Raw genomic sequence first — 18,464 nt, 5'->3', positions numbered from 1 at the left:
GGCACAAGCCTCCTCTTTCTCCAACACTTAACACGCTGCAACCCAGGCCCCACCCTTGCCCTCCCAACTGCTGAGAAACGGAAGCTGGCTTCAGACCTCGGACATCTGAGTCGGCTGGAGAATGGACACAGTTCGTGACACAGTGGTGAACTCCACATGTCAACAGGGCTGTCGGGATGGAGAACCCTACCATGGGAACAAGGCCCTTGGAAATGACTCTCCCTCTCTGCCAGCCATGCCCACAGGTCAGAGGGGAGAAAAGCTGGGCATGGGCCATACACTGGAACCCACAGGAGCAAAGGCACATCAGCGAGCCCTCCAGGTGTACTGAGAGGCCTTGGGGGGCCTAGGCAGGAAGTGCAGGTGATGGGGTGCTTATCCAGGCGTGCCTGAGAAAATACCTCCCCGCAGAGGCAGGCAAGATGGTGAGTGGGAGTCAGCACCAGGCGCGTCTCCGGCAAGGACTTAGCCTGTCTGGAAAGGAGATCACCTAGCTGGTGCTTGATCAGTAAGAGGTAGAGAGGCTGTGACCCTGGGGGGCCCACCCTTGGGAGTTGGGGTTTTGGGTCACAAGCACAAACACACCAAGAGGCCCTACCCCCATTTTAAACACAAAAGTCAAAAAAGTAGAGTGAGATCCTAGGAAGCTCCCCCCCAGGGCTTTTCTAGTGAACCCCATGGGTTCACTCAATCCCCCCTCCAAGAAAAACCATGTGACACACAGAGGGGCGGGGACGGACAGCAGCAAATGAGTCCAGCACAACAATGTTAACTCATTTTCTGGGAAGGACAGTTTTAGGTGCAGATAAAATCCAGCCCAGCCCCAAACCTAAACAGATCCATCCACCTGCACTATTCGATCCCAATGAGCACCACAGGGGCCTCCCACCAGGAGAAGCAGGGACGCGCCACAGGCAGCTGAGCAGATGCCACAGAGGCTCCAGACGTAAACCAGAGGTGACTGGCAGCCTGATGAGCCAAGCCTCAGAGGCAGCGCTGCCTGGAGCTTCCTGAGGGAGCAGGAGTGTGGGAAGAAGGGGATCTGGAGCAATGGAGGACCCACAGTTCCTCCCATGGAGCTTCCACTTGACTTCTGCACAACCCAACTCCCTTGCAGAGAGGACGGAGGCTCAAAGGGGAACAGACTTGTCCGGGATCATAAAAGGAGCTGGTTGCTAGCAGCAGCTTGGGGTTTCCTTGGTTACAAAACAAAGTCAGGCTGGGGGCAGACACAATTGTGAGTGGCCAAAGTGCCAGGGGCAGTGTTCCAATCCAGCCAGTGGCTGCTGAGGCCTATGGCTTCCCTGGAGTGTCCCCACTTCCTATAGCCCAGGGCCCTCCTGGCTTAGCAGCACTGTGAAGCCACTCTGCAGCTCTTTCAGGGCTGGTGCCCCACCCCCACCCCGCAGCAGTGTCACTCCACAGGCCCCGGCCTACAAAGTCTTAGCCCTTAAAAGCAGGATTTTCCTTTCCTTTTTTGAGCATGTTGGGAGGCAGATGATGTCCTTTGTTTGCGATTAACACAGTATTTATGCTGGACAAGCTCTTAGGGGAATTCGGACAGCCTCCTGTGCCAGTGTGGTGTGAGGAAGGCCAATGAGCCATCCGGGTTGTGGGGTGGAGAGCCTGCAGGAGCAGCCACCTAGGCAGGAACCTTGGTTTCACCTCCATTGCATGACATGGCAAAGACTTGGTCCAGGTCCCAATTCTAAAAGCAGACCTATGTCACCTCAAGTTCATACAATACCTGGCAACCTCTTCTTTCCTAAAATGTAGTGGCGCTCAAAAGAGGAACTTAGGAAGTATGTGGCACGGTTGGCAGTGTGCACACCGACCTGACAGAACTGGTCCTGAGGTGTGCTTGTTGGGGGAGGGGAAGCACATAGGAAAGACCTGTTCAGAGTCCTCTGCTCCTGGACAGTGTGATTCACTAAGCCACATCTCAACAGTGACAATCTCAAGACAGGAAGTAGCGTCTGGCCTGGTCTTCTGCATTGCCTCTTGCTGCCCGAGGCTAGAGGCATCTGCTCCAGATTTCTTGTAACAAAAAAAAAAAAAAAAAAAAAAACCTGAAGCTGCCCGCAGAGAAAACTCTCACAAAAGGCATAAATCTTCAACAAACATTGTAGCCGTGTTTTGAATACCTGGACAGGATCCTGCACATAAACAGGGACTGAAGCTGTTGGCCACTGTCCTTTGTTTTATGTGGGCCAGGGAAAGTTCTAAACAGGAAGACTGAACCCTGCCCACCATCCCCAGCTGAAGGGCTCCAGTGCAGTCCAGCAGTAGGCCGTGGAGAGGGGCTAGGGACATGGGCTGTGTGCTCAAGGCCTCTTGCAGGGGGGAAGAAAAGTCCCACATTTCTGAAGAAATGTCTAATTGCAAAGAATAAAAAAAAAAAAAAACATTTTAAACCAACAATATTGATTACTGCTTAATCCTTGGTGTAGGAGGCAGTGATTGCTGCCCGTTCCAGTAACTTCTCTTGGTTACAAGATAAATGGCAAAATGACCTGGAACAGAGGTGACCCAATTTCTAACACTCTTTTCAACACCTCCCAAATGTTGTGCTTGCTGTTCGAAGATCTGGTGGACCCTCAGTCCAAGCGACTCCATTGCTGGCCTGGAAAAGTCACCCAGTTTGGGTCATGACCAACAGAGAGGTGTGCTTTTGGTCTCTGGGCTGGGGTGGGCTGTCCCGGGCACAGAACTGCTGCTCAGTGAACTAGTTGTTCAAATTAGTTACTACTATTCTGCAGATGTTAATTTGGAACTTAATGAATAAGGGCTCCAATAATGTCGAGGCCAACATTCTGCCCATCAGTGTGGCAGAGGGAAGGGGCAGGGGTAGCTGCAGGCCCAAGGGCGAGATCCTTCAGATGAAAGTGACACTTCTCATTGGCTTGCACCCTGTTCTGAACAGGCTGAGCACTCATGTGACCCTCCTCCCTCAAGCCTGTGACAGGAAAGACAGGCTTTCCTGTTCAGTTTGCTTTAACAGTTTGCTTGGGTATTTAAAACAGGTTATTCAATCTGAGCATTAGTTTCTAACATTAAGCAGGATCTGATTGAGCAGATTCTTGACTTCACAAACTGAGCAAGTGGCCATCTGACAGGACTGAGAACTCTGTGCAGGGCGATGACTGCACAGAAATAGACGCTCTCATGGCGTGTTACTTTGGCAGAAGTTAACAGAAATTCTAAACAACAAGGCTCCTAAACACAGACATTCCCCCAGGAAGGAAAGATGCTCAAATTGTAAGCCACCTTCAGATAGTGGCAACAACCTGTGCCAGCACAGGATGGTACACGTCCTCCTGGGATTAAATGGTCAGAAATGTGGAGGGGGAACCTCAAGCCCCCAATTGCTGTTGTGGGGCCTGATCTGACATGCAAGCAGATTGGCTTTAGATTATCACCTTGTACCTGCTTCCCCAAAGTGAGTAGGAGGCAGGGGAGCCAGAAAGTTCACCTCATGGATCACCTAGGGAGAAGAGAGGCCTCAGGCCAGGCGCTCTGAGTTCTGCGGGTACAGACCTGACTCAGTGGTTCTGAGGCCCGGGCTCCTGGGCTGGTTGTTGCCAGGCCCCGATAAGATTCTGAACAGCACTGGGAACCCAGGCAAAGTGCCAGAGCTTAAGAAAGAACCTGAGGAGACACTCCTGGAGCATCACCAGCTCACTCTGCACTGAGGCCACCTGCACCTCCAGGGCAGAGTTGATCAAGTGCAAGAGATCAGGGAGCAGCCCAAAGGCTGTCTGCGCACCACTGCGTGAAGGAAAAGCAAGCAAAATCTTAAGGGAAAAAACTGAAAACTGGTATCAACATCAAATTGGGAAAAATTGGTTTCTAGGGTGCTGACCCGTCCATGTTGGTCCCCAAATGAACCTCCCTGGGCCTTGCTCATGCTAGGTGAATGCTCTACCACTGAGTGACACCCCAGCCCCCTAAACAAGCTTCTCTGTAAAGAAAAGCAAGCCATTCCACCAAGCACTACTGACCTTCAGCACAATTTACCTCGGGGAAGAATACATTTCTTTGTTATGACTTCTAGGCACCAGCTTCATTTATTTGGAGCCAAATAAAAGACTGAGACCTAAAAACCAGGATTAGCTATGCACAGGCTCAACCTCAATCCTGCCCAGAGGCCCTCTGCCCTGCCCCAGGATGGGTGCTGAGGGAGCTGCGCAGAGCTCCCACACCCCACTGGCTCATTAAGCACCCCCGCCTTCTGGGGGCACAGACTGAACACACTGCACACACAGAGGGGAACACCAAGCCCTGATTCCACCAACCCCATAATTACCCTGGTGAAAAGCTCTTCACATGGATGCTGCTCAGGACTGGTACTCAAGCTGAAATATGCCTCCCCATCCATTATTTAAATTCTGATTTTCAACAGAGGGGAAGTGGGGGAAGGGAGTGGGGAGAGGCCTGGCCCAAACTTGAGGCCAAAAAATGCAAGAGACCTGCGTCAGCAACTCAGCCACAAACACACACACACACACACACACACAATCTCTCTCTCACACACACACACACACACAGAGAGAAAACTTTTTTTTTTAAAGAAACAAACTCTAGTCTGAGGTTTCATCTAAAAATTCTTCATCATTCTTCAGTATATTGCTTTGATTATTTGTCGCTAGTCACAATAATTCTGAGTTGGATAAAACAGGACACCCCATCTACACTCTCATTTGTTTTCCCTTTGCTCAAAGTGACTTAAAAAGATCCTTTCAGGGTGTTTCAGGAGAACGCTTCGAGAAACAGCCGACTTGGAGAATGGAAAGAACATATTTTCTAACAACCTGTGTTACCAAATGTACTTCAGTTCAACTTACTCTTCTGATAAGGTGGTGGTGGGATTTTTCAAATGCACAAGGAATATCTGATTTCCCACTTGGGAGTAACAGCAATGCTGGAGGAAGCTCCCACTGCCCGGAAGAACCCTTCTCCTTGCTTTCTGAAATGCACTAAGGCAAAAAGCCCCCGAGGCCAACAGAGACAGTCCCTTGCTCACTGCAGGCCACATGCAGCTGCCTCCACTTGACCAACACAGGGAAAGACCACCAGCTGGTGGGCTTGCGCTGGCCCGAGGGGCGTCTAAATCTGAAGACACTTCTCCACAATGACGGCAAGTTCTTCACTTTCATGCTTTATTGAAAGTACGATAGGAGTCAAAGACAGGTATTGGTAAGCAGGTTATGTCTCTAAAGAATCACTTGAGCAGAATGTGGTCCCGTCTACTGTGATACAAATCCTTTCTGGACCAGCGCATCTGCATGGAACTCGAGCAAGAAGTAGAAGAGAACTTCACTCCCGCCTTGACTACAGATCTCCTTTGTAAACATGATTTACTGTTACGGCTACTAAACTTGTTCAGTCTTTACTCACCCCTCCCTGCCACCGCCCCCCTTAAATATAAAATTTGAAACATTTCCTTTAAGTTTGATGTCCATCAGTGCAATCTGCTTTATTTGACATAAGGCATTTGGGACAGTCGCTTTTAGATGGATTTTGCCTTTTGGAAGAGTCATGTAATGGTTTAATCCTTAAATCCACCTTTTCTTTAATGCCCTAACGTCAAATTCCTCTTCCCCTCTGGTCATTTCTTGGTGTCTGCAAGTGTTCAAAGATTAATGTCCAAGTAGACCAGTACCTGAGGAAAGAAACACATTTGCAGGTATAGCTGTGACCAAGACACTGAGTTCATGTAGTCCTGCTGCCAAGGACGCATCAACAGTGAACTTCCAACTTAATATGAACATGGCTTGGCACTGAAGGCTAAGAAAAAGTATCAGCAGACTTCTGGGCAAGTCCTAGTTCTGTGGAAAGCCCTGTGTTTCCTAAGTGTATCTTCATACAAGTTCATCAGATTTTACTGAAGCTTTCATTTATTTGATGGTCATTTTTCCTAAAGAAAATTTTTTGCTTTAACCACCAGAAGTTCCTCTGTAGTGGTAACAGGGATACAATAAAGCCACATGGAGAGGCAGATTTTCAACCTAGGCCAAGAGTTTACCAAAGAGCCCCTGGAACTGATTTTTTAAACTTATTTCTTGGTAAAACATGCTCTGGACCTCTAGAGTGGCAGGCAAAGAATCAAGATGGCAACAGTTAAATCTGTAAACATTAAAGCGCCTGTATCCGATGCATTGGTGAGTATTACGGGTGCACAACTACGGTGGCCACGGTGCAGGAGACACAGCCCAGCCAACACCTGAACTCTGCATGGGGTTCAGCAGCCCTTCCGCTGGGGCTGACCTCGCTCAGCAAGTTCTAGTGCCTCTCTACTCTGAACTGTCCTGCTCTAGGACGGGGTTAACAGGAGGAGTGGGGGAACGCCACTAGGTCGCTCCTGACTTTCCACGAAGGCACAGGGACTCAGTGCAGGTGGGGGAGCCAGAGCACTCAGTCCATGTCTGAGGCCAAGAAGCCGGAATAAAAATGCTTTTAACTAAAATTAATTCCAGTCATGAGACTAGACTTGGATTAAATTTTAAAATCAAATTATAGCCTTCACTTTAATAGAAAATTGCAGCCTGACTCTGACATTCATGCACAAAACATGACAAATGTAACTTACCTTTAAACCCTTCTTCTGGCATACAAACTGGAGAGGGAAAAAAAAAAGAATTCCAAAGTGAAACGACTGTCGTGTTAGATAGCAACAAGATGATTTCAACGCCTCAAGATGAAAAGTCTAAAATAACTTTTAATCTCCTCAGTCACCTGCAAATGACTGCTTCCGAACTCATGGATGACACTCATCTCATGATGATCTTTCTGTTTTTATTTTTTTTTGCAAACCAATACACATGCACTATTTTAAAAGTCAAACACTAGTAGAAGTCAGTCTGTAGGAGGGTCCCATTCTGCAGGACTCAATGAGTGGCCTGGGGAAGACGGTGACTGACTCCCTGGGAGCTATGTCTCAACCCCCTCCATCCCACTCCCTGGTTCTAGAAGAAGCCACTGTCGACTCCTGTAGCATGTTCTGGCATTGAGCCTCCTTGTTTCTAAACTGGTTTATATTGTTATTTCATATAACATCTGAATTTTCTTCAAAGGGGAAAAAAATTAGCCCTTCTACCACCTCTCACACCCACCCAGCCTGCTGACACAGTGGGGCTCCCTGCACAGCCAGCCTCAGTGCGGAGGTCATTTCTGAGGTTGATGCCTTGGTGTTCTAGTTGTCTGGTTCTCTGTGTGGCTGTCTTTCTGGGCCTGCAAACCCCGGCACCATTCCTGTATTTCATTTTATCAACTTTTTTTTTTTTTGGGGGGGGGGGGGGGAGGCAGTGCAGGTATGGACCCAGGACCTCAAGCATGATAGGCAAGTGACCTGGTACTGGGCCATACTCCAAGCCAAGTTGAATGTAAATTCTGAAAAGACCCAGAAGTCTCTTCGAGGCTGTCACTACCACCTGTCTTTTCTAGTGGATACCCTTGCCCCAAGTGCATGTCCCATCCCAACCCCATATATGCCAGGCTGCGGGCCCTCACTGCCTGCTGCAGAACAAATCTTCCAGAACTTCCCGTCATCATCTTCTAGTTGGGTCCACGTTTTAACACTTCCACTGTCAAATTCCTCCTCCTTCTTTTGTTTTTTTCTTTTTTGTACCGGGATTGAACTCAGGGGCACTTCACTACTGAGCCCCACCCCCATATTTTGTATTTTACTTAGAGACAGGGTCTGAGTTGCTTAACCCCTCACTTTTGCTGAGGCTGGCTTTAAACTCGCATTCCTCCTGCCTCAGCCTCCCAATGTACTGTGATTGGTAGTAGGCATATGCCACCATACCTGGCCTCAAATTCCTTCTCGTTTAATTCTTTTCTATTCTCCGAATGACTCTTTCAATATACAGGGCCCAGTGGGTTTCTGCTCATTTTCTTTATATTATTTGTAGGCGAGTTTTAAGCTTTCTCATGCTCCCTGAACTAGTTCCTTTTGGGCTGGCTGACATCTCTTGGCTCCAGCTCTGAGTCTTCCACTGCCTGGTGGCCACTTCTATCTGCTGCAGATGGAGTTACTGTAAAAGTGCCTGAGGCTCTGCTGGGCAGACACCGGTGGGCGCCACTAGCAGGTGCCCTGGAGATGAAACAGCTTTTTACCTCTGAAGGGTCTGTTCTTGAATTGGGCAGCTCCCCCCGAAGGAAACCCCCTGGCCTCCTTGCGGAGGCAGGAGATGGACTGCTGGCATGAGAGCAGAGCTGGGCTTGGCCTGCAGCTTGCTGCAGAAGACACTGTTCCCACCTTCTAAGCTTTGTTTCTTCAAAATGCAGAAACTCAAACTCCAGATTGCTGTCCTGAGGTACAGGTGGGGCAGGGACAATGACAGCTACTTGAAGGAAGGGTGATAAGAGTGTGTGTGGGGAAGGGTCTGTTGCACTACTGTTCATACTTTTTCAACCCCTCCCCCTCCCGGGCACCTGTTGGGCACCTGCTGGCTCACGCCTACTATGGCTTCCTCGGGTTTGCCGGATGATTCCTCTTCCTCGTGCTTTCCACACTTACGGACACACCTTTTTTTTCTTCCTACCATCAATTGAAACTAATAGTGTACAATTCTACCATAAAAACACTTGGAAACTTTTTTCAAGGTAAAAAGGGAAAGCATTGTGCACTAGAGCTTTGGCTCCCGGGGTCCCAGCCCCCCGACCTTCACCAAGACTCCTCAAAGGACTCGTCTTTACCTTGCATGACATCATCCATTGCAGCATAATCTGCAATCGGTTCATCCGCCTGGAAAACAAAGGAGACAACTGAGAGCTGCAGGGGGTGGGGGTGCAACACTGATGTCCTGGGATCCAGACGCCTGCCCTGCTGGCTGCAAAAATGGTGAACGTAGATAAGCTGTCCAGGAGACAGCACACCTCAAGTCACAGCCAGCGATGGCCTGCTAACTGTGGGTTGAGACCTGTCACCTCAAAGTAGTGTATTGTTGGGCAGGGGTTGGTGCCGTTTTCTCCCTCCCAAAACAACTCTGGAGATAGAAAGGTCTAAATGTCCAGGTGCCCTGAGGTTACTAAAAACCATTGTAATCCTCATGAGTTAAGACCCCGGTGGCGGCACTAAGACTTAGGGAGAAATAAAAAGTTAGAAGCGTCCTCTCAAAATACCCATTAGGGTATGATGACATTTTTTCCTCCTCTTTACCATCAAAAACAAAATTCTGACTTCTGTATTAAGGCAGAGCCCACACTGATGTCAAGCTGAGAATGAGATTAGCTCTAAGGGCAAAGAGGCCAATGACCAGTACAGTCTCCAGCTGCCCGCCTGCAAGCATAGACCCTCCATAAAAGGGGTTGTTAGAAGTCTATGCACGAGCATTAGGACTCACCAACCTAACAGGTTCTCAACACCATTCCACAGACTGTACAGCAAACAGTACACTGGGGGAGTTGGGGGGGGGGTCAGGAGTGAGTACAGGTGGGCGTCATCATGCCAGGGCTAACCTATCACATCAGAATTGAGACCTGGGTACAAAAAGCACCTGAGAACTCATTCTACATGTGTCAACGTGTCATTTGATACAGAGAAGGTCCTTTTAGCCACCAAGAAACAAGAAGAAAAGGGAAGTCACAAAATAAGTCCCTTGGGAAGGGGAGACGGGACTAGTGAGGGCTCAGAGGCCCCTGCAGTCTCAAATGTCTCCAAGATCCACTGAATGCAAAGCCATGCCCAGAACAAGAAACCCATAAGGCCACTTGGGCACTTGGGCTTCTGAGCCAGACACGTGTGTCCTCCGTGTGCTGCCTAAGCTTAACCGGCTGGCACCAGGTGAGCCTCATAATCTAAAATTCAAAACGCCCATAAATCCAGAACTTCTGGGCCATGACACAATTCCTGCCACAAGTGAAAAATCCCAATACCTGACATCATATGATGGGTTGGGGTGAAAACACAGATGCACGACACTATTACATTAAATAAGCTCCTAGTATAACATACAAATAAATCATAAATGAATTTAATGTTTAGACGTGTGTATGTGAAAATATTTGAGTATTTGAAGGGAAAAACAAACAAAATACAGAAAACCCCTGAAATCCAAGCAACTTCTGGTCCCAAGAGATTCAGATAAGGGATCCTCAACTTGTTCTGGAAACAAAAACAGAGGGGTTGGGTTCATAGAATGGTTGTCAATCTGTAAATCCAGAAGGCAGGTGAAAGGTCAGGGAGAAGGATGAATGCAAATATTATGTTACACAAAAATCATACAAGCCCCTCCTGTCTTCAATGAGATTTTTAATATTTTTCTTAAAAATGACAGATTTTAGGGCTGAGGATGTGGCTCAAGCGGTAGCGCGCCTGCCTGGCATGCGTGCGGCCCGGGTTCGATCCTCAGCACCACATACAAACAAAGATGTTGTGGCCACCAAAAACTAAAAAATAAATATTAAAAAAAATCTCTCTCTCTCTTAAAAAAAAATGATAGATTTTTTAAAGTATTATCATCCGCAATGATCACATTATCTGTTCTCTATCCTATCTGTAGGGGACTGAGGGCCAGCATTCATAAATAGGTTATAGGCAGTGGCACAAATTTTTTTTCTATTGCTGTTAAACTCTCCAGCTAGTCAAAATAGGTGTGTGTTGGGGTGCGTGTGGGAGGTTTTAGACAGAGACAGACACGGCCCACAGAAACTCAGTGACCAGAGACCCAGTAGCCCAGTGGGACCAGCAGAAGGCACAGTATGGATGCCCATGGGGCTGACAGTCAGCCCTTAGTGCTCAAAGGGCACAAAGCATTCTCCCTCCCTCCCAGTCATAGGAGATGAGCTCCAGGTCTACACCTGGAGGAGGAAGCCCCATGCCATAGGAAATGAGGGACACGAAGGCCAACGTACAGCCTTTGTGCGGGGAGCCAGGAGGGGCTCATGGCATGGGCAGGGGCTGTTGAGACACCACTACTGTGACATCCAAAAATAAGACAAGATAATGCCCCATGCTCCCCCACTCCCAGGAGGCACAGGATGGCTTTAACCACCATCGCATGTGTCCTTTAACCCACAGCTCCTGGGGCTGGGGTTGTGGCTCAGTGGTTAAGGGCTTGCCCAAGCACGAGGTACTGGGTTCGATTCTCAGCACCAAGTAAATAAAGACATTATGTCCATCTACAACTAAAATAAATAAATAAATGAAAGAAATGACCAGAGCTCCTTAGTTGTAGAGCTGTTACCTACCTTTAATAAAATCACAGACTCAGGAATGACACCAAGGGTCCCCAGGGTGGCACAGTCGTCACTTAAAACCTTTCCATCGATTGACAAATTCTGGTCAAAAGGAGCAACTGAAAATGCGTGCATGATCTGTGTCAACATAGAAGAAACAAAGTCTGAATAAAGCAAAACACAGAGCCCACACCTGCTGTGAATAAATGAAGCACAGTTTCTAAAGTTACAATTGAAAAGACTGCAGAGTCCCAAAGACCCAACTGTTCGCAGCCAGCCCGCTGCTACTCTCCTGCTGAGCCCAGGAATCCCTCCAAGGCCAGAAGCAGCCTCGCAGGCCCAGGAGGAAGCTGGGGAACAGTTGCACACCTGGACTCTTTGGTTCTTCCTGGACCTTACTGCTCCTGGAGGCTGGGGACACAGACCTAGTGTGGCGAAGGAGGGCTGGGGGCTGCGGACACTGCTGCCCTGCACTCTGGCTATGGTCATGGGCTGGGTCATCACTGTCCTCTTGCCATGCTAGGCCCTACATCACTACCCCAACAAGTCAAGTCCAAGTTCTTCCTTAAAACCATCTGTAAATTTCCCAGCAACCTGTTTGGACTTTTCTCCCTTCTGTTTGTACTTCTTCAGCAACAGACTGGTGACAAAGTCAGCCCTGGGACTATCAGACATTCTCAGGCTAAGTCATGTCTCTAGGACCCAAAACATGAATTCCTTGAAGGCAGGGGCCACATACGACCTACCCCAACTCTGGCTTAAAATTTAAATACACTCTGAATGACTTAAGCATAAAGGGTTTTTTAAAACTTGCAAAACCAAGTCCAGCACAGCAGCCTGAACTAGTTTAGGGAATAGCACAGCTTCTCTAGCATATCAATGGTGACCACAAGTTGCTGTGTGGGGGGTAGGGAGGTGGACACGGGACAGGAATTGAACTCAGGGGTACTTGACCACTGAGCCACATCCCCAGCTCTATTTTATGTTTTATTTAGAGACAGGGTCTCACTGAGTTGTTTAGTGCCTCGTTATTGCTGAGGCTGGCTTTGAACTTGCAATCTTGCTCCCTCCTCCACCTGAACTGCTGGGATTACAGGTGAGTGCCACTGTGCATGGCTCAGAAGTCCTTTTAATAATAGCACACACATAAATAAGAACAGGCAGCACAAGCCAGTCTTCTCCCAGCTGTTGGGCCACATTCTTATCTGGACTTCTCCACAGACTGAGCCCCTGAAAGCCACACAGAGACCCGTAGCTACAATGCCAAGTGCATGGCATCAAAGACCTTCATGAGCAATAAGCCTGTTTCTACTGTGCAAGAAGCACTGAGTGGACAGCTCCACCAAGCCAGCCCCGCAGTTGGCATAGGGCACTCGAAGAGAGCCGTGGAGACCCTAGCAGAGCTACCAAGGAGATCTGCAAAAGGCCACCTTAGTGTGGTGAGGGTGACAGCCACTGCAATGCAGGGATGCTCTTCGCTCCCCAAGTGCCTCGGGTCTGTACGTCACCCTGTGAGACCAAGGCTCCCCAGACCCAAGGCACTAGTACAGAGGGACTCCGCCCATGCTTAGTGTTCTGAGGACATGGACAAGAATGTTTAATGCACTCAACAGTGAACCAGCACTGCCCCACTCCCAAGTAAGTATAGGATGAAACCTGGAGGCTTGACCGCTGGGCTATATCCCCAGCCCTTTTATTTTGTGAGACAGGGTCTTGCCAAGTTGCTAAGACTGCATTTGAACCTGAGATCTTCTTGCCTCAGACTAAAGAGCCACCAGGATTACACACGTGCCCCACTATGCCCAGCTAATGCTCCTCTTCTTTAACCAGAGGAAACCACTCGCTGAAGAATAAAATAAGAAAACATGGGGCTCATAGTATATAGCTCAGTGGTGGAGCACAGGCCTAGCAAGCGTTTGGTCGGGGATTTGATCCCCAGGCCCACAAAAACAAAATAATGCAATAAAACACTGAGCACCTTCTCAGGGAAAAAATTATACTTCATTTAGTTTACAGTACAGACAGGTTGTGGGCAAATTAATAATTAGGTTAAATCAACTAATTGTTTTTGGTGCATATATATATAAGATCAAACATTTAGTTTGCAAAGAACTTTTTTGTGTGTGAAACAGGAAAAAGTAATATTTATTGCTTTGCTAGCAAAGGAGAAACAGGGGTTTTTTAAAGAGAGAATTCGAAGGTTCCGCTCCACGTGTTCTCTATGAGTTGTAATTCACTTGTTAATTTGGGAGATAGTCATTAGGGGTTGTCATCATATTAGTTAACAGGATGAAGCACAGTATTCCCAAAGGAGAGTTCTATCAAACACTTAAAAATGAGGACTGTGGAAGTAGCTCAGTGCAGAGTCCCTGCTTAGCCGACTGAAGGCATTGGGTTCCGTTTGTAGTGTTGCAAGAAAACTAAATATAATTTAAAAAGGAATTACATCCTTTTTTTGGTACTGGGGATTAAACACAGGGGCATTTAAGCAATCCCCTACATCCCAGGAAAGGTCTTAACAAATTGCTGAGACAGGCTTTAAATTGCGACCCTCCTGCCTCAGCCTCCTGAGTTGCTGGGATCACGGGTGTGCGTCACTGTGCCCAACAAATCACATCCCACTGTTCTCTTTCAGTTCTGATTCACAGCAATCCTGGATGTGAGAGGAAATCAAAAAGAGCCGCTGCAGAGGAAGCACCCAAGGAAAGCATGTCTGGGGTTTTAATCTCAATAGCTGATGCCTTCCACAGCTCATCAGACCAGGTACCATGCCCCTGCTCCCAGGAGAGGTTATTTCTGTTGGCTTCTGATTTATTCTTCAAAAATAGCAGTCCACAATAAGAACAGCACAGGCTTCTAAAACGTCCTTATCCACAGGGGCCCTTTTTGTAATTGAAAGGTTCTGAATGTTCGAGGTTTACCGCTGACATCCAGAGAGCAGGCGAGGGAAACAAGCCTGCTCAGATGTGAAGGGCACAATCACAGAGTCAAGACCTCATGCCAACACGTTTATTTTCAGAGCCGTGGGTTCAACCAAGGGAAATACTGTTCAAGACAATCTGGAACACATAACACCCTCAAAGGAAGCCTGTACTTTTGCCTCAATTACAACGATAAATATCAGCAACAAGAAAAATGCATAACCAGTAAACTACGCCACATAAAAGTAACAGAGAGGGGGAACTCAGTCAACGTTTTGAATATGAAGCAGCAACTGAAACAGATCAAGGCCCGATTTTTTTTTTCACGGACATCTTGAATGCATCAGCTCCTTGTGCCTAGATTTTGGGATATATCATCAGAATGCTCGGGAAGAATACTTAGCACTGACGCCAAGTGGGAACACTGTCACAGGCGCTTTCATAGAGCCTACACTGCCAGCACTGACCTTCGAGCCACGCAGGATGGAGGGGGAGATCTGAGTGAGCCTCTACCCACAATTTGAAAACACTACTGTATAAAGGTCAAGACTCTAGCAGGGAAGCGCTCCCCTGTAATCCCAGCGACTTGGGAAGCTAGGGAAGAAGTGTCACAAGTAAAGCAGCCTCAGGAACATAGTGAGATCCTGTCTCAAAATAAAAAAGCATAAAAATGGCTGAGGATGTGGCTCAGTGGTTCAGTGGCCCTGGGTTCAATCCCAGGTACCAAAAATAAAGGTGGGAAAAAAAGAAAAAAAAATCTAAAGATATCATAAAATTCTACCAAGTAGACTTTTCTGCCAAAAGTACTGATAAAAGAACTTCCAACTCATCCTAGCAAACAGGTTAGCCAGTGGATATCTTTTGTAACCCGTAAATGTCACAGATTTTGGTAACAGGCCAAATAAGACACATGACACTTTAAAGGGAATGAACAATTATCACTGTTGGAAAGCTACTCAGAGCTTGTTCAAGGTTTTAGTCTTTATTAAAAAAAAAAAAAAAAAAAAATCACTCTCACCTTCATAGAAGGATTCTTCATTATTTTGAAAACTGAGTGTTTTGATTTGGGGACATTACTTTGAAATCAAAAAAGCCCTGCTCTCTCAATGGCTTAACACTATATAAGCAGAAAGGTGTTTAAAAGGTCAAATCGAAAGTAAACAGATACATGTATGAACGTAGGTATGAAGCAAGAATTCATAAATGTCTCTTAAGTCCAGAGCACAGTTGAACAAATGTTAGATTTCCTCACCTGAATTTTCAATTCTTTTAATGTTTGATTAGCAGAAACGATTAGTGCTTTCTCGCCACGAACTTTTCTATGTCGCATGCTCCGCCGGATGACTTGCTTTTGATAGGCTATGTAATTCTGATGGGATATCTTCTGCCGCTTGGTTCCTCCATTACTCTACAACAGAATCCAAAACAAAGGAATTCCTGAACTTATCCACAATGTGGCCTTTGCTTATAAAGCTCTTAAGCAAACAAAAAAATCTTTGGGCTTACTGGTCCCTTAACCATCCAAATAAATTCAGAATAATAAAGGAGCAGAAATTCCCAGAGTGGCTAGCTGTGGTGACACAGCCTGTAAACCCACTAACTCCAGAGACTGGGGCAGGAGGATCCCAAGCTTGAGCCAGTCGTGGCAACTTAGAGAGACCCTGTCTCAAAATAAAAAAGATAAAGGGCTGTGGACCTAGTTCAAAGGCAACACTGGGTTCAATTCCAATTGTCCTCCTCCCATCATGGAAACAGTTGAAACCAAATGTAATCAAATACTCAGACCCAACTACAAACTAAGAGTAATTGGAATGTAAGGCATAGGCAAAAGAGTTAAAAAAGAATAAGGAGGCCATCAGTCAAATCCAGAACATGGAACAATCTACAAGAAATCAAACTGGTCTGAAAGTCAATGTCAAAGAGGGCAGAAAGGGGACAGGGATGTACAGGGCAGCGATGACAACAGCCCATGGCGACAAAAAACCATGCACACTGGGATTGCACACTGGCTTAAAAAACAGACATATGCAAGTATGGGTATTATATAATTGGAGCATTTTGCTAATTTCCTTCTTATGAGCATATTACTAGTATTATATAGAACACCGTCATTACTTTTAGGATATGCAGGACTAAGCATTTACAAGTGAAATATAGTGACAGCTTTGAATTACTTAAAGGTTCAGTGAGAAAGTACAGACATACATGGGGTTTAATGCAGACTCTAGTTACAGAAGAAAAAACAATAAGAGCCAAATGTCCTAGAAATCCACCTTCCGCCCTTGTGTCCCCAGTGCTGGGGATCAAACAAGGACACATACAAGCTGAGCAAGCACTGAGCTATACCCCAGGCATCCAAAATATGCTTATAAATGATCATCAAGAGGTTAATGGCCAGCATGGTGGTACACACCTGTAATCCCAGCCACAGGGGAGGCTGAGGCAAGAGGATTTAAGGACAGCCTTAGCACCTTAGGGAGACTCTAAAGACAGACCCTGCCTGAAAATAAAATCCCCAGGGCTGGGGATGTGGCTCAGGAGTTAAGTACCGCTGGGTTCAATTCCCAGTCCCTACCAAAGGGGGAAAAAAAAAGAAGACAAAGAAGAAGAGGTTAACATGTGGCAAAGATTCTTCTATTAACCAGATTAGAGAATGAAAGCAGAATTTTTAAAAAATCCTTTTCTTTGGACTGATTTAGGAGGTCTGAATGGATCAACACCAAGGCCCTAACTAGGGTTGCCATAGTTTCCACTGTGTGATAACTGTAATAAGTAGGGTGGTCTCGGGTCACTATGCACACAGCTGCCCCGTGTCCATCACCAGGTTGATCAGGATACAGAGGAATAGCATTCTGGAGCCGCACATCAGCAGGGCTCAGGAAGGCTTGGTTGCCTTTGCCCAGCACACAAACACAAATGAGTCAAAGATTCATTAAACAAGTGAACTTAGGGGGACGGGGGAGGTGTTTTGATAAAGTACTTCTTCTCAATCTTAACTGCTGGAGGCGGGGGCGGGAGTGTCAAATTGAACCTGAATTCCACACTTGAGAATATAAGGAAAAATACCTACAACAATATATTATTTGACTTGAGAAGCACAAAACACAACCCCAAACCAAAGCCCTGAGCATTTTAAAAAACTGATAACATACTGGTTTAAATAGTCTAAAAGCTTCTGCTAGAATTATCTTCCTTATAAAGCCATAGAATTTATATCCACTTTAACTGACAAAAGCCAGTAGTACCCTTGTTCCAGATTACCTAAGTGATAGTCAACACCAAGTGTATTATTAACCTACATTTCAGATAACATCAAAGGAACTGGGTTGATCAAGCTTAGAGAAGAAGGAAGGGGATTTGTTCAACTCCACTAAGGACAAACAGAAATGCATCATTTTTTATTGCAAGGATTTATGATGGCCAATTGCAGAAGCTATCTGCAGATGGAAACATGCTGATACTTTTCAGGGACTATCCACTTTTTCCCAAACTAGGATGGTCAGACTTGAGATCTTTTTTGCGAACCAAAAACATTTAAACATTCTCCAGTATTACAACATCCAAACAAGGAGAAGGAAGACAGAAGAAAATTATAAAGTATAAAAAATAATTACAGCACAAAAAGCAACATTCCCCAACATTCTCTATCATATTTATAAATGAAAAATCTGTTGTTATCCACAACTGAGGAGAGCAATTCCATATCTAGTTTAAAAGCATTGCTGTGGTTATGACCACAATGAATAAAACTAGACATTCAAAAAAAATCAGCCTTTCAAAATCTAAATGACTTGAAATTGTAGTTTCTAAGTAACTCAGGCTGAAAAGTAAATCCTGAAATAACAGAAACTAAGAATAATAAGTATATGTATTGATCATACCTAGTTTACCAGAGAATAAATCAGTGAAAACAGACCATACAAGATTGGAAAACAAAAGAGTTCCCACTGATTATTGAACCATACTACTAAGTGACAACAACTAGGCTAGTGAGAAACTGCCTAGCAAGAAGAGATGAAAGAGGACACAGTCCTGAATCACGACGCACAGGTAGTCCTGGGTGCGTCCTGGGGTTTTTTGAAAAAATATATGTACTTATTTTTAACTTACAGGTGGATATTGGAATTCTGCACATTCCAATAAAGACAAAATATCATTATTTTTTATTTTACGTGGTGCTGAGGATGAAACCCAGTGCCACATGCAAACACTCTACCTCTGAGCCACAACCCCAGCCCCCAGGGCTCATTTTCAATATGTCAAGTAAAAAAAGCGAACAATCTGTTTGGAAATAAGTGACTTAGAAGATTGACTGTATATGGAGATGAAGACAAAAAGAAAGGGAGACAATAGGTTAGCAAA

The 18,464-nt window shown here is 46.1% G+C and overlaps 1 protein-coding gene across 2 annotated transcripts in view; it reads right to left on the bottom strand.

Moving 5' to 3' along the window:
* Positions 1 to 5,137: 5,137 nt before the first annotated feature.
* Positions 5,138 to 18,464, bottom strand: part of Usp48 (ubiquitin specific peptidase 48) — a 67,660-nt gene continuing 54,333 nt past the window's right edge. For both annotated transcript variants that reach the window (XM_046468653.1, XM_046468654.2), the window contains exons 24-28: positions 15,355 to 15,510; positions 11,194 to 11,319; positions 8,701 to 8,749; positions 6,590 to 6,616; positions 5,138 to 5,662 (exon numbers count right to left, since the gene is read on the bottom strand). In XM_046468653.1, the coding sequence (XP_046324609.1) occupies positions 5,640 to 5,662; positions 6,590 to 6,616; positions 8,701 to 8,749; positions 11,194 to 11,319; positions 15,355 to 15,510 (381 nt within the window). In that variant the 3' untranslated portion in view covers positions 5,138 to 5,639. The remainder of the gene's footprint in view (positions 5,663 to 6,589; positions 6,617 to 8,700; positions 8,750 to 11,193; positions 11,320 to 15,354; positions 15,511 to 18,464) is intronic.

The sequence above is a fragment of the Marmota monax genome, unplaced genomic scaffold (assembly GCF_021218885.2).
Source record: "Marmota monax isolate L192 unplaced genomic scaffold, Marmota_monax_Labrador192_F-V1.1 WCK01_AAM20220418_F8-fsc00008, whole genome shotgun sequence".
Taxonomy (NCBI): domain Eukaryota; kingdom Metazoa; phylum Chordata; class Mammalia; order Rodentia; family Sciuridae; genus Marmota; species Marmota monax.
This window is presented reverse-complemented; position numbering and strand designations above follow the sequence as displayed.